This window comes from Eptesicus fuscus, chromosome 2, assembly GCF_027574615.1.
Source record: "Eptesicus fuscus isolate TK198812 chromosome 2, DD_ASM_mEF_20220401, whole genome shotgun sequence".
In the NCBI taxonomy this organism is placed as follows: domain Eukaryota; kingdom Metazoa; phylum Chordata; class Mammalia; order Chiroptera; family Vespertilionidae; genus Eptesicus; species Eptesicus fuscus.
Genome location: NC_072474.1, coordinates 47,460,561 through 47,472,573, shown reverse-complemented (window position 1 = coordinate 47,472,573; position 12,013 = coordinate 47,460,561). Strand labels below are relative to the sequence as shown.

The following is a 12,013-nucleotide window of genomic DNA, read 5'->3' as shown; positions in this document are numbered from 1 at the left end:
GGAACTTTATATACCTTAGTCAACAAGCAGTTTTCTTTTTAGTTTATCTTTTGTAATAAATGATTTTAAAATTATTTTCCCTTTTTTATTGATTAAGGTATTACATATGTGTCCTTATCCCCCCATTGCTCCCCCCCATTCATGCCCTCACCCCCCTGATTTCTGTGTCCATTGGTTAGGCTTATATGCATGCATACAAGTCCTTTGGTTAATCTCTCCCCCTTACCCCACCTTCCCCTACCTTTCCTCTGAGGTTTGAGCATCTGATTGATGCTTCTCTGTCTCTAGATCTGTTTTTGTTCATCAGTTTATGTTGCTCATTATAATCCACAAATGAGTGAGATCATGTGATATTTATATTTCTCTTACTGAGTTATTTCACTTAGCATAATGTTCTCCATCTCCATCCATGCTATTGCAAATGGTAGGAGTTCCTTCCTTTTTACAGCAGTGTAGTATTCCATTGTGTTAGATGTACCACTGTTTTTTTGTTTTGTTTTGTTTTTTAATCTGCTGATGGGCACTTAGGCTGTTTCAAAATCTTAGCTATTGTAAATTGTGCTGTTATGAACATAGCCGTTCATATATCCTTTCTGATTGGTATTTCTAGTTTCTTGGGATATATTCCTAGAAGATATTACTGGGTCAAATGGGAGTTCCATTTTTAGTTTTTTGAGGAAACTCCATACTGTTCTCCACAGTGTCTGCACCAGTCTGCATTCCCACCAGCAGTGCACGAGGGTTCCTTTTTCTCCACATCCTCGCCAACACTTGTTGTTTGTTGATTTGTTGATGATAGCCATTCTGACAGGTGTGAGATAGTATCTCATTGTCGTTTTGATTTGCATCTCTCAGATTTTAAATTTATTAAACATTGTGTACCTCATAGACTCTCTATGGGTTGGACTATTACATTGAGTATTTTAAATAATAGATTTTATTTTTTATGCTGGATGTTTCATTTAGAGAATTGAGAATCAGGCAAATGTCAAGATAAATTTGTTAAAAAATTTTATTGCACACAATATTATATGAGTTTCATATGTCCAACACATAGTGCTTCAACATTTATATATGTTATGATGTAAATACCACTTTAAGTCTAGTTACCATTAACTTTATTGACTGGCATTTCCCTTCAACTTTTCACCCATCCCCTCTGGCAACTATCAGTTTGTTCTCTATGTCAATGAGTTGTTTTGTTTTGTTTGTTTATTTGTTTTGTTTTGTTTTAAGATTTGACATATATGTGAAATCATACTGTGTTTATCATTCTTTGTCTAACTTAATTCACTTAGCATTATACCCTCTACCTTCTAAGAATATGTTTAATTCAATCTCCTTACACAAAAAGCAAATAAATAAAACTTTGCCTTAATTATTTGATTATTTCTTAATTCTCTATTTCACCTGTAAGAACTGAGTTTATTATGGTGCAATAAATAAAATGTTGTATTCTAATTATTTTATTATTTTTCTTCCTCTCCTGATTAAAAATGTGATATTTTTGAGAGAAGGATTTACATCTCTTTTTTTATTTTTAACTTATTTTTCTGAATTGCCAACAGTATTTAGATAGCAGACCTGCATGAATATTTGAGAAATGAACAAATAAAGTCAGGTTCCAAATTCAGGGGGTAAAAGTTATTTAAAAATTAGATTATCTCTTATTTCATGATTCTTATAATCTCTATTATCTCTGAGATTATAGAGCTATTTTAATAATTTTACTAATGAAATCATACTGCCACACTCTAATTAGAAAGTTAATATTACAGAACTTCAAGAGGCACACAATTAAGAAGACATGCATTAAATAACTATTGGTACATATTGATAATGCCCCCCCCCCTTTAAACTAATGTGGTCACTATTCTTTCTTAAATGTAGATCTATATTTTATATGATGAATGAAAATCTAACATATACAGATTGTATTTATTGACACTCACTATGTGGTAGATTTGATACGTGTTTTGCTTACATTATTCTAATTTAACCCTCCCAGCAAATTGATGGCATTATGATTCAACCTCAGTCAACTCACCTACACTTATATACACTTGGACACAGCTTTTTTATAAATTCCCGCTGATCTTGGGTTTATAAGATCTATACTTGTGAATAGTATAAAGAAAATGTTTACATAATTCCTGAAATCTTTGAAAACCATTCCTATTTTTCAATTATCAAAAACTTTCTTTTTATGATTTAAGACTATTATGGATTTTTAATGGTTTTTTTTATCTACTTTATGAAATGTAGAGGTCAGGCTACTTGGAAATAATGAATGGCTATGTTAAACAATTACTTTAATACCAAAGCATACAAATATCAATCAACATGTCAATCTCCCCAGTAAAGTTACATGATTTACATATCATTTGATTGAGTCCACTAAGGGGAAAATATAATTTAAAAAGAACATGAGCTTCTGCATCAAGTTCTCTTAAATACTGAAGAGATTTTTATTTTTATGATTACACTAGAAATGAAAGACTGGGCTGCTTCTCTGAATAGCTTTAGTTTTTTTATTTAAAAAGAAGAAGTTCCATTGGACTCCCAATGGCCAAAGTGGGTGACAAACCAAATTGTTGAAATCAATATGTAGGCCAAATATCCTTACATACCAAGGCAGCCATAAGTTTAATAATGTTGTAATATGGATGCTTTCAATTTTAAAGGGTCAGTCCAATTGAAGAGCAAATAACATAATTATTTCAATCAATTTTATTAAGAACAAAGGCACAAGTCATTTGAATAATTATGTGGAGTTCATGGTGACAAAATATGACCTATGTTAATTCAACAGGCGCCATTCTTTTCCCTTGATGCTTTTGCATAAATAGAGCTATCTACTAACTTTCTCTATGAACACAAAGATGTTTCCTGAATGTAGAACCAGTGCCTCTTTCAGAGATTATAAGACTAGCAATTCCAGAAAGAATAGGTTTCTGTCCTTTCTCAGTAATTCTCCCTTCTAAGTGTAGAGGAACTGATTTCAGAGAGACAAACATAAATTCCCTTTCTTGGTTTCTTTTTAAAGGTTGAAAATAAACCAGTTTAAAACTTCATGTCTTTCACTGTGTTATATACTTGATGTGATTAAGAATGTCTTTTGAACAGGTAAAAAGATTCAAAAATATTCAAAGGAAGCAAATTTCATGGTTTTCAAGAGAAATAGTTCTGTTCAATTTTATTTGGGAGTTATTTATTACACCTAAATTTCATGGTTATTTCTTTGAATCTTAAAGAAGTTACAGTAAATTTCATTTTTAAATGAATGTATTGCTTATTTTAGATATTCTATTGCCCCAGTTATACTTTAAATACTATGTGTCACTGAGCAATCATAGATGGCACAAATATAATGATAGGAAATGTAATCATATTAAAGTATTTAAATAAAAACTTTAAAACTATTTTTTTATTTCTATGTATCATCTTTTAATTTTGCATATTTAAAATTCAGATTTATGCCCTAGCTGGTTTGGCTCAGTGGATAGAGTGTTGGCCTGTGGACTGGAGGGTTCCGGGTTCGATTCCAGTCAAGGGCACATGCTTGAGTTGCAGGCTTGATCCCCAGCAGCCAATTGATGATTCTCTCTCATCATTGATGTTTCTCTCTCTCTCCTTCTCCCTTCCTCTCTGAAATCAATAAAAATATAAAAAAATAATAATAAAATGCAGTTTTATTAAGATTAATGCATATTATTGAAAATTACATTCATTTTTTCAGATCCAAGAAATTAGTAGAAATAATGAGCAAGAATATGACTATGAAGAGGATGCTACTTCACTTTCTGCATATTTTCCCAGTAAGTGTTCCTGTATGTCATATACCATGTATGTATGTAATGTTTGTATTACATGTATGTAACTGGTAAAGTAAGGCTGAAGAGAGCATGGAAAGGTAATTAACTTAAATACTCTCAATTTATAATATGGCACAGATATTGTGAAATTATTTTGCTAATTTAAGTACTTCTAAGTTCAATGCTTAATAATCAAACACCAGTTTTTCCTACCCAAAGGAAATACAGAAGTCAGGTTGATGTAAATATTCTGATTATTTAACAACTATATTTTTTCAGTGTGTTTTTTATTTTTAAACATTCTTTTCAGACCTTAGCTTCCTCAGCTAGGAAGTTGGAAAGTTGGACAAAGACATTCTCTAAGCTCCTCACTGGCTGCAAGGGGATGTAATTCTATAGTCTCGTGTCTGAAGACTAATTCAGAGTCCTGTAGATATGTCACTGTGCCCATTATGTCAGATTTCATTGGTATGGGACAGTTTGCTTCACGAGCGTGTCTGATACGCATTTCCCACTTAACGTTTCCAAATCTGGAAGCCCTGATTCCTGCCACACCCAACCTGCTCCACTTACTGACTTCCCCATTCCAGCAAGTGAAGATTCCATCGTTGGTCAGTTCAGGCCAAAAACCCTGGTCATCATGGCTTTTTTACTTTGTCTCCTACCCCATATCCAACCTGTCAGGTAATACTGTTGGCTGTACCTTCAAAATAGAGCCAGCATTCAGCCATTTCCCCGCGTTCATTGTGATTATTACTAGTCCACACTGTCATCAGCTCCCCTGGATTATTGCAGTAGCACTGTGGCTCTCAATGGAGGGCTATTTTCTGTTCCCAAAAGAGGATATTTGTCAATGAATAGAGGTTTTTTCCCAATTAGAGTTTACATTCAGTGTTGGTTTGTACTCATTTCGAGTGTACAGCATAATGGTTAGAGAATTATATACTCTACAAAGTGGTCCCCCTGATATTTTCAGTACCCACCTGGCACCGTACATAGTCATTACAGTACTATCGACTATATTCTCTATGCTGTACTTTACATCCCTGTGACTATTTCATAACTACCAATTTGTACTTCTTAATCCCTTCACCTCTTCACACAGTCTCCCAAGTCCCACCTCTGGCAACCATTTGATTGCTCTCTGTGTCAGTGTCTGTGTCTGATTCAGTTTTCTTTGTTTATTTTGTTCTTAAGATTCCACATATAAGTGAAATCAAATGGTATTTGTTTTTGACTGACTTATTGAAGGGAGATTTTTTTTTTATTGACATGATTTGAGAAGGGAGATTTGCAACTGGCATTTAAGAGCAGAGATAAGAAGAATGCTACTAAATATCCTACAGGACATGCCCCATACAACACAGGAGTCCAACATGTCAATAACACAGCTTTTAAGAAACCCTGCCAATAGCAACTTCCACATTTGCCACCCAAATACACTATGTCATGAAGGATACATGTAATCTGTACATTATACATATAATCTGTATCATTGCCCGCAAGGCCCTAGATAGTCATCCCATCTGTCACCACTCCCCTGCATGTTCACAGCCATGGTGACATCTCACACATCAAGCATGCTTTTGCCTCGGGGCATTTGTGCTTTTAACAGTGTGCAGTTGATGCTCAGTTAAGTATTATTGACCACTAGTTTTCCAAATGATAGGCTGACTTGCAAATCAAATAAATTCAAATACAATGCTTTAAGGAGCATACTTTGGCAAAATCAGGAAACTCCTTCAAACATTATCACAGAACACAAAAGAATGCTAAATATTAAAGTAATGCATTAACACATGAAGTTTTAATGTTATAAATGTTATTATTTTTAATAATAATGAAAGTGATGATACAGACCATCATTAATAATGGCCATATATTCAATATGACATTTAATCCTCAGAAGAACAGTAGTAAGGAAACATTATTTCAGTGATTTGCACAGAACAATATCATTCCTACAGACAGTTTGGACCTGGAACTGTCTCATATGTGAAACTCAGCGTGACAGGACTCAGGCCTCAGGCTCCTCCAATGGGAGAGGGGGTGAAGCATAGAGTCCCACCCTTAGTCAGCAGATTCCCATGGCTCCCACCATTGCTATGAAGCTTCCTAAATCCTGTGGACCCACTACCTTACCTGACTCTCCAGGGCTAGATTCCCGGTTTGGGAATGATCAACAAGGACCAAGGAGAGTCTGTTGCTTAGACAGTGTAGAAATATGGGGTACCCTCAGAGGCATGATATTTCTACTGCTGAAAATTTTCTACAGTGTAAACTTGCATTTTTAAAAATCGTTTTTCTTTTTTCCCACATTATTTTTCTTTTCATTTAATTTATTGGGGTGACACTGGTTAACAAAATACACAGGTTTCAGGTGCACAGTGTACATCACCTGTACACTGTATTGTGTGTTCAGCACCCCAAGTTAAGTTTCCATCCATCACCGTTTATCCCCCCCTCCACGTCCTCCCATCCCCCTTCCCATTGGCAATCACCACACTGTTGTCCTTTTTCCATACTCCACTCTTTTGCTTCTTTAGCTATACTTTAGTTTAGCAGCACTTTAAAACAATTATCTGCTTTTCCTTTGCACTGACATTGACAACAATTCACATATTCCCTGCAATGCAGAGTCAAAAGTTTTGATTTAAAATTTTGTGGATCCTTAATTTAGAGCAGACATTATAAAGAGAATATAAACAATTTTTAAGATTTAAAGGTACTGCATTATAATATCTTTTTTCTATCTTTTTCCTAAGTGGTTATAGAGCATTTATTTTATCCAGTATAAACACAAATGTTGGAACCATCATTCTTAGATGGAGGGAATTTGGATCATTTGGTTAACTTTCAAGATAGAATACATTTTATAGGTGAGAACTGACCCTTAGAAAGAATCACCAACTATGGGTAATTCGGATGCCTTCCTCATACAAAATGGATTAACACTTTTCTCAAGTAACATTTTCAAGAATTAAAGTATCATCTGTTGATAAGTAAATATTTGAATAATAACTAAATAAGAATCACAGATATATTTTTATTGCCTAGTTTACAAGCAAGGTAAGATTTATTTTTCCTCATCTTTACCTTTTCCATCACTTATTACTTATTATGTCAGTTATACTGTTTTCCAATAAAAATGCAATAATGCAGTCATATCTATGAATCTGCTCAAACAGGAACTCTAGAGAATCAGAATATTATACGTATGAGTGTGCCTCATACTGGGGTAGCAAGATATAATGGAGCTTTAACTGTTCATTTGGTAAATATTTTAAAAGCCCAAGAATGACTATTCACCAAAATTATGCATTTGTCAGCTTTCCACTGTACCACATCATAAAAGTTTTATTAGCAACTACCACTTCTGTATGAAATTACAAACTAGGAAATGCCTCCAGATGGTTTGCTTAAATGAAATCATACAATCTTTATCATAAACAGCCATACAGAACCCAGCATTTCATCATGAAAGTGGGCAGACAGAGCGGCAGAGTGCTGAAGGAGCTGAGGCAAATGAAACAGCAGAGGAAGAAAAAGAGAATGAATCAGGCGCCGAGACCAAGCACAGCCTTCCCGAGGTTGACAGTGGGAGCTTTGAGGACCAGTATGATGACTTGTACATGTTCATTCCTGGAGACAATGCAGAAATCAGCTCACAAGAACCACTCACGGATGACAGACCACCTCTTCCCCCGCCTCGATCTGTAGTTGCTGCCCTGCAACTGGATAAACCTCCCTTCACATTACAAGGTAAATCTAAGGTTTAAAAAAACAACAACACTTTGACAGACGTACATAGCATATAAGGCAGTGGCAAATCCATACAGAGAAGATCAGCTTCTAAAACGAAGAGCAACTTTACTCTGTTCTTGAACAGCTGGGGCCTGGGAAATAGGCCAGAGATCCCTGCCACTGACCGTTCCTCCCTCCCTCCCTCCCTCTGTTCCTTCTTTCCTTCCTTCCTTTCTTCTGGAACAAAGTCTCAGTGCAAAGCTTTAAGTAAGTAAAAAAAATAATAATAATAAAACAAGGAAATAGTCTGTAAACTCTTCCCATGAAATAAACCTCAGTTACTATGGAAAAGTAAATGACAACGTTGCTTCTAAAAAAATGCTCTTCTAGCAAAAGAGAAAGGCTAGAGTAGATTTGCAAATGACCTTGGGCATTTCACTCAGTCCGTAGCTTCAAAGGAAGCCAGTGGCAGAAGGCTTATCACATTGCACTGAGACCAGAGTCTAAGAACACCCTACGCATGTATTGCTTAAGTGGGAGAACAGTTAAATGGCTGTGACCGCATTTGCTCCCAGATGCAGGATTAAGGGGTGTCATGGGGGAGAAAGGGGGTTAGGGAGTATCAAGAAGAGCTTCCATGTTCACTGAAGAAATCAATAATATAGATCACTACAGATCACTTTTCCGTTTATAAAGTGCATGTGTGTCTCTTTTTATCTTGACAACAAACTTGCAAGGCAGCCATAACTTAGGATTCCCTCTCTGACTCAGATCCAAGACCATAGGATCAGTACTTAGAATGTGTCCAACGCCTCTCTGAACAGGTTTCCTGGGATTTGGGCCTTATTAGACTGGAGTATGCAACAGACTGACAAACTTCTATCTTCACGCTCACTCTTACAGTCGCTCATTTTCACTCACTTTATTGATCCCTATTTTATGTTTACTTTCCAAATTCAGAAAATGTTCTTACAAAGAAAAATTAATAAGGAAGATGAAACGAATATCAAAACTCCATTTGTCACAGTACTTTAGTTGTTGAGTCCTAGAAGGTTATAAAATATATGAGTGCTGTTTCAAAAAGTAAATTTTGAAGCTATGACATTTAATATTTGTGTTCTTGAAGGCCCTGTCTCTATGAAAGTTCAAATTGATCAACTTAACCTGTACTAAGGTCATGCACTGTATTTAGAGATGGAAACTACTGCTTAATGGAAAGTATGGAAAACCTCAGAGGCAACTCCTCTGATCCATTCACTCGTTCAGCAGATATTATTGATTGCCTACCAAGTGCCAAGCTCACATAGACCATTAAGACAGATCAATTAAGGAGGTATATCAATCTTGGGAGTGGGGGGAGTGACATGGATTAGTAGTACACTGACATCAAAATTCTGGTATATTTATGTCATTTTAACAGATGTGAATAATTTCATGTAAGTATTAAAATTAATTGTTGGGAGGCAAAGTTGTCTTCTACCAGGTTAAATTTCTCAAAGAAACTAATATTAAATTGTATTTTTTTCCTAATGAAAATTTCTGCATATGTTATGTTGATTAGGAATATTAAAACTACTCTGCTCAGAGTATTCACAAAATATCTAAGACCAAAAGTGTAATTTTGGCTAACATATTTTCTGAAAAGTACCAAATATAAAACGCAAAATAAAACAAAAACCCACACCTTTTATTTAAAATCTCTGTTTTTACATTTCATATACTGCTACTTTTAATCTCATCTTTTCATAGGGCTGATTTGGCAGTAAATGGAAAATAAAATACCAACATCTTTTTCTTAAAATATTTTGATTAAGGTTTGGGAAAGTAAGACTGGAAGCTTCCCCTTACTTTTTGGCTGGTGACTTTATATGTGATCTTTGACTTCAGATAGTGATACCTTCAGGAATTGTTCTTTAAGAGTAGCTTCCATATGTTCTCCAGTTATTGTAAAAGAAAGGCCTCCTCATCAATGCCCTAAGCATCAAATTCCCCATGATGGATTTATAGACATATTCACTGTAGGAAACAATAATATAAAATACTACAGGCCACTTTTCAGTTTATAAAGAGCATGTGTGTCTCTTTCTATCTTTACAATAAGCTTGCAAGGCAGCTATAACTTAGGATCCCTCTCTGACTCAGATCCAAGACCATAGAGTCTATAATTAGAACATGTCAAATACCTCTCTGAACAGGTTTCCTGGGGTTTTAGGGATTCTTCTCTTTGTTATACACTCTTGCCCCAATTACTTCAAACATTGGAATCATTGTAATCTTTACTTACTAATGTACAACCTGCATTGAGAAAGTGCAGGTCCCACTCTAACATGAAAAGTATCACCTGATGCACTGGGAAATAAAAAGTAAAGTGTATTACTTCTGGTGCAAGCCCAACTTTAGAAAGAGCTGGGAGGGGAAGTGGGTGGAGAAACAAAGGTAACAGTTCAGGAAATCAGTTCTGAAAAGTAAGATAGTTGGCACATTCCACCAAAAATAAAAGACTGTAAAAGTGTTTCCCACACACTTAATCTGGCTTCACCTGTGATGCTGTCAGTGAAACAGTCATGAAGTCAAAATCTCAATATTGTATTATTCTTAGGGGAAAGGCAAGTCATGGTTTTTTAAAGTTAGTTATAACCAAAGAACTTATATGTGTATATACATAACCCATAGACACAGACAGTCATGCAATAAAGGCCTAGGGGTGGGAGAGGAGGGTGGAGAGGGTCAATGGGGAGAAAAAGCGAGACATCTTTAATACTTTCAACAATAAAGATACATTATTTTTAAAAGTTAGTTACAAGTGTTTTGGCCTGTATACTTATTAGGTTAAGTTAACTGAAACAATCAAATTGAAGACTTGGAAAATGATCTTGGTCTCTCCTCATATACCCATTCCCCCCCAAATTGATGAATTTCATATAATAATCTTCTCTTATTCTTCTCTACAACTCGTCTTTCTCTGTAGTTCCTAATTTTTTCCACTAAAACATCTGTAAGTTAACTTAAATTTTTTTGGTCAGAGTTTCACCCAAGGGAAAGACTCATCCTCCTTTAGCTCACATGCCTGAATTTCCCAAAACCACATAGAAAAGTAATGATTTTTTTGTCAGTAACTGAAATCTTTTCCATTTTATTGTTTTCATTAATATTTTAAGCAAAACATTTGTCAAAGGACAATTTTTTTTAATTCTCATTGGTCTGGCAGAGAGCCATCAAAATTATTTTCAACTTATTCATTAATCAAAGTATGATGTCTTTATCTTCTAAGTAACTGCTACTAAAACATTTAATACATTTTCATAAAAATATGTAAAGATTTTACTAAGTATAAAAACCATCAAAGACTATTCATTCTTTTCATAAGAATTAATATTCAGGTCCTCTTTTAGGTCATAAGCCCTACTTTCATTTTGCTTTACCTAAGAATGAGGTTCATGTTGGCTTGTAGAAATCAAGAGTTTGAAGGTCAGTTTGTCATCATCAAAGTGAGTCTTACCATAAGAAACCAAATGAAAGTGCTTTTAGATATCCCACCTTGTTGTTTTCAGAGAAATTAAATTTTAGGCAGAATGCCCAGTGCAACATCTATGAAAGTAATATGACGTCAAGTAAAAAAAAAAAAAATCTAAGAGTATTATACTTGAAAAACACAAGTTTTCAAAGCATTTGGATTTTGAGGCTTAATTTTATAACTCAATTTCCTGATACTAAATCATTCATAAACTATGTAAAAACCATTTATATGTTTATTTATGTTTTGAAAGAAATCCATGTCTTAAACAAATTTTTTCTTAACAAAGTTAGCAATTACAAACTGCAGGAGGATATGCTGGTAAATTCCATGGTTCATTTTTCTCTTTTTTTGGAATTTAGGATATAATATATAAATTATTATGGGGGAAGTTCAGGCAAGTAATAGATGAACATCAAAAACTATTGCATATAATTGAAGAGTAACCACCATCTAAATATTTCATAAGCAGGGAAAATGTTGGAAGGCCAAATGGAAAGAAGTCAAAATTGGTGGGACCCCAGCGCAAACCAGGAAACAGGAGGTGAGCCCAGAGGAGAGGACGAACAGACCGATGAAAAGGAGCAGGAGGAGGAGAAGGAGGACCCGTACACATTTGAGGAGATTGATGACAGTGACTATGACATGATCCTGGCCAATTTAAGTACAAAGAAAAGAATCGGAGGCCGGTCTTTCATTATAAACAGGCCGCCTGCTCCTACACCTCGACCCACAAATGTCCCTCAGAAAGCAGAAACCACCCCTTACATAGCTCAAGGTAATGTCTTTTGTTGTTTGTTTGTGTCTGTTCAGGCATAGAATTGTCCTCTTTTTGGTGGGATCTAAAATCCCAAAGAGAAAAAATATATTTCCATATCATAGGTAAGTTACACGGGCCTATTGTAAAATTTAGAAACAATGATTAAAGAGAACTAGTGAG

At 34.9% G+C, this 12,013-nt stretch overlaps 1 protein-coding gene across 1 annotated transcript in view; it reads left to right on the top strand.

The window, feature by feature from the left end:
- BANK1 (B cell scaffold protein with ankyrin repeats 1) overlaps nucleotides 1-12,013 on the top strand; it is a 270,703-nt gene that overhangs the window by 214,668 nt on the left and 44,022 nt on the right. Inside the window, exons 7-9 of the mRNA XM_008156647.3 lie at nucleotides 3,740-3,818; nucleotides 7,269-7,577; nucleotides 11,546-11,851. Coding sequence (XP_008154869.3) covers nucleotides 3,740-3,818; nucleotides 7,269-7,577; nucleotides 11,546-11,851 — 694 coding nt within the window. The remainder of the gene's footprint in view (nucleotides 1-3,739; nucleotides 3,819-7,268; nucleotides 7,578-11,545; nucleotides 11,852-12,013) is intronic.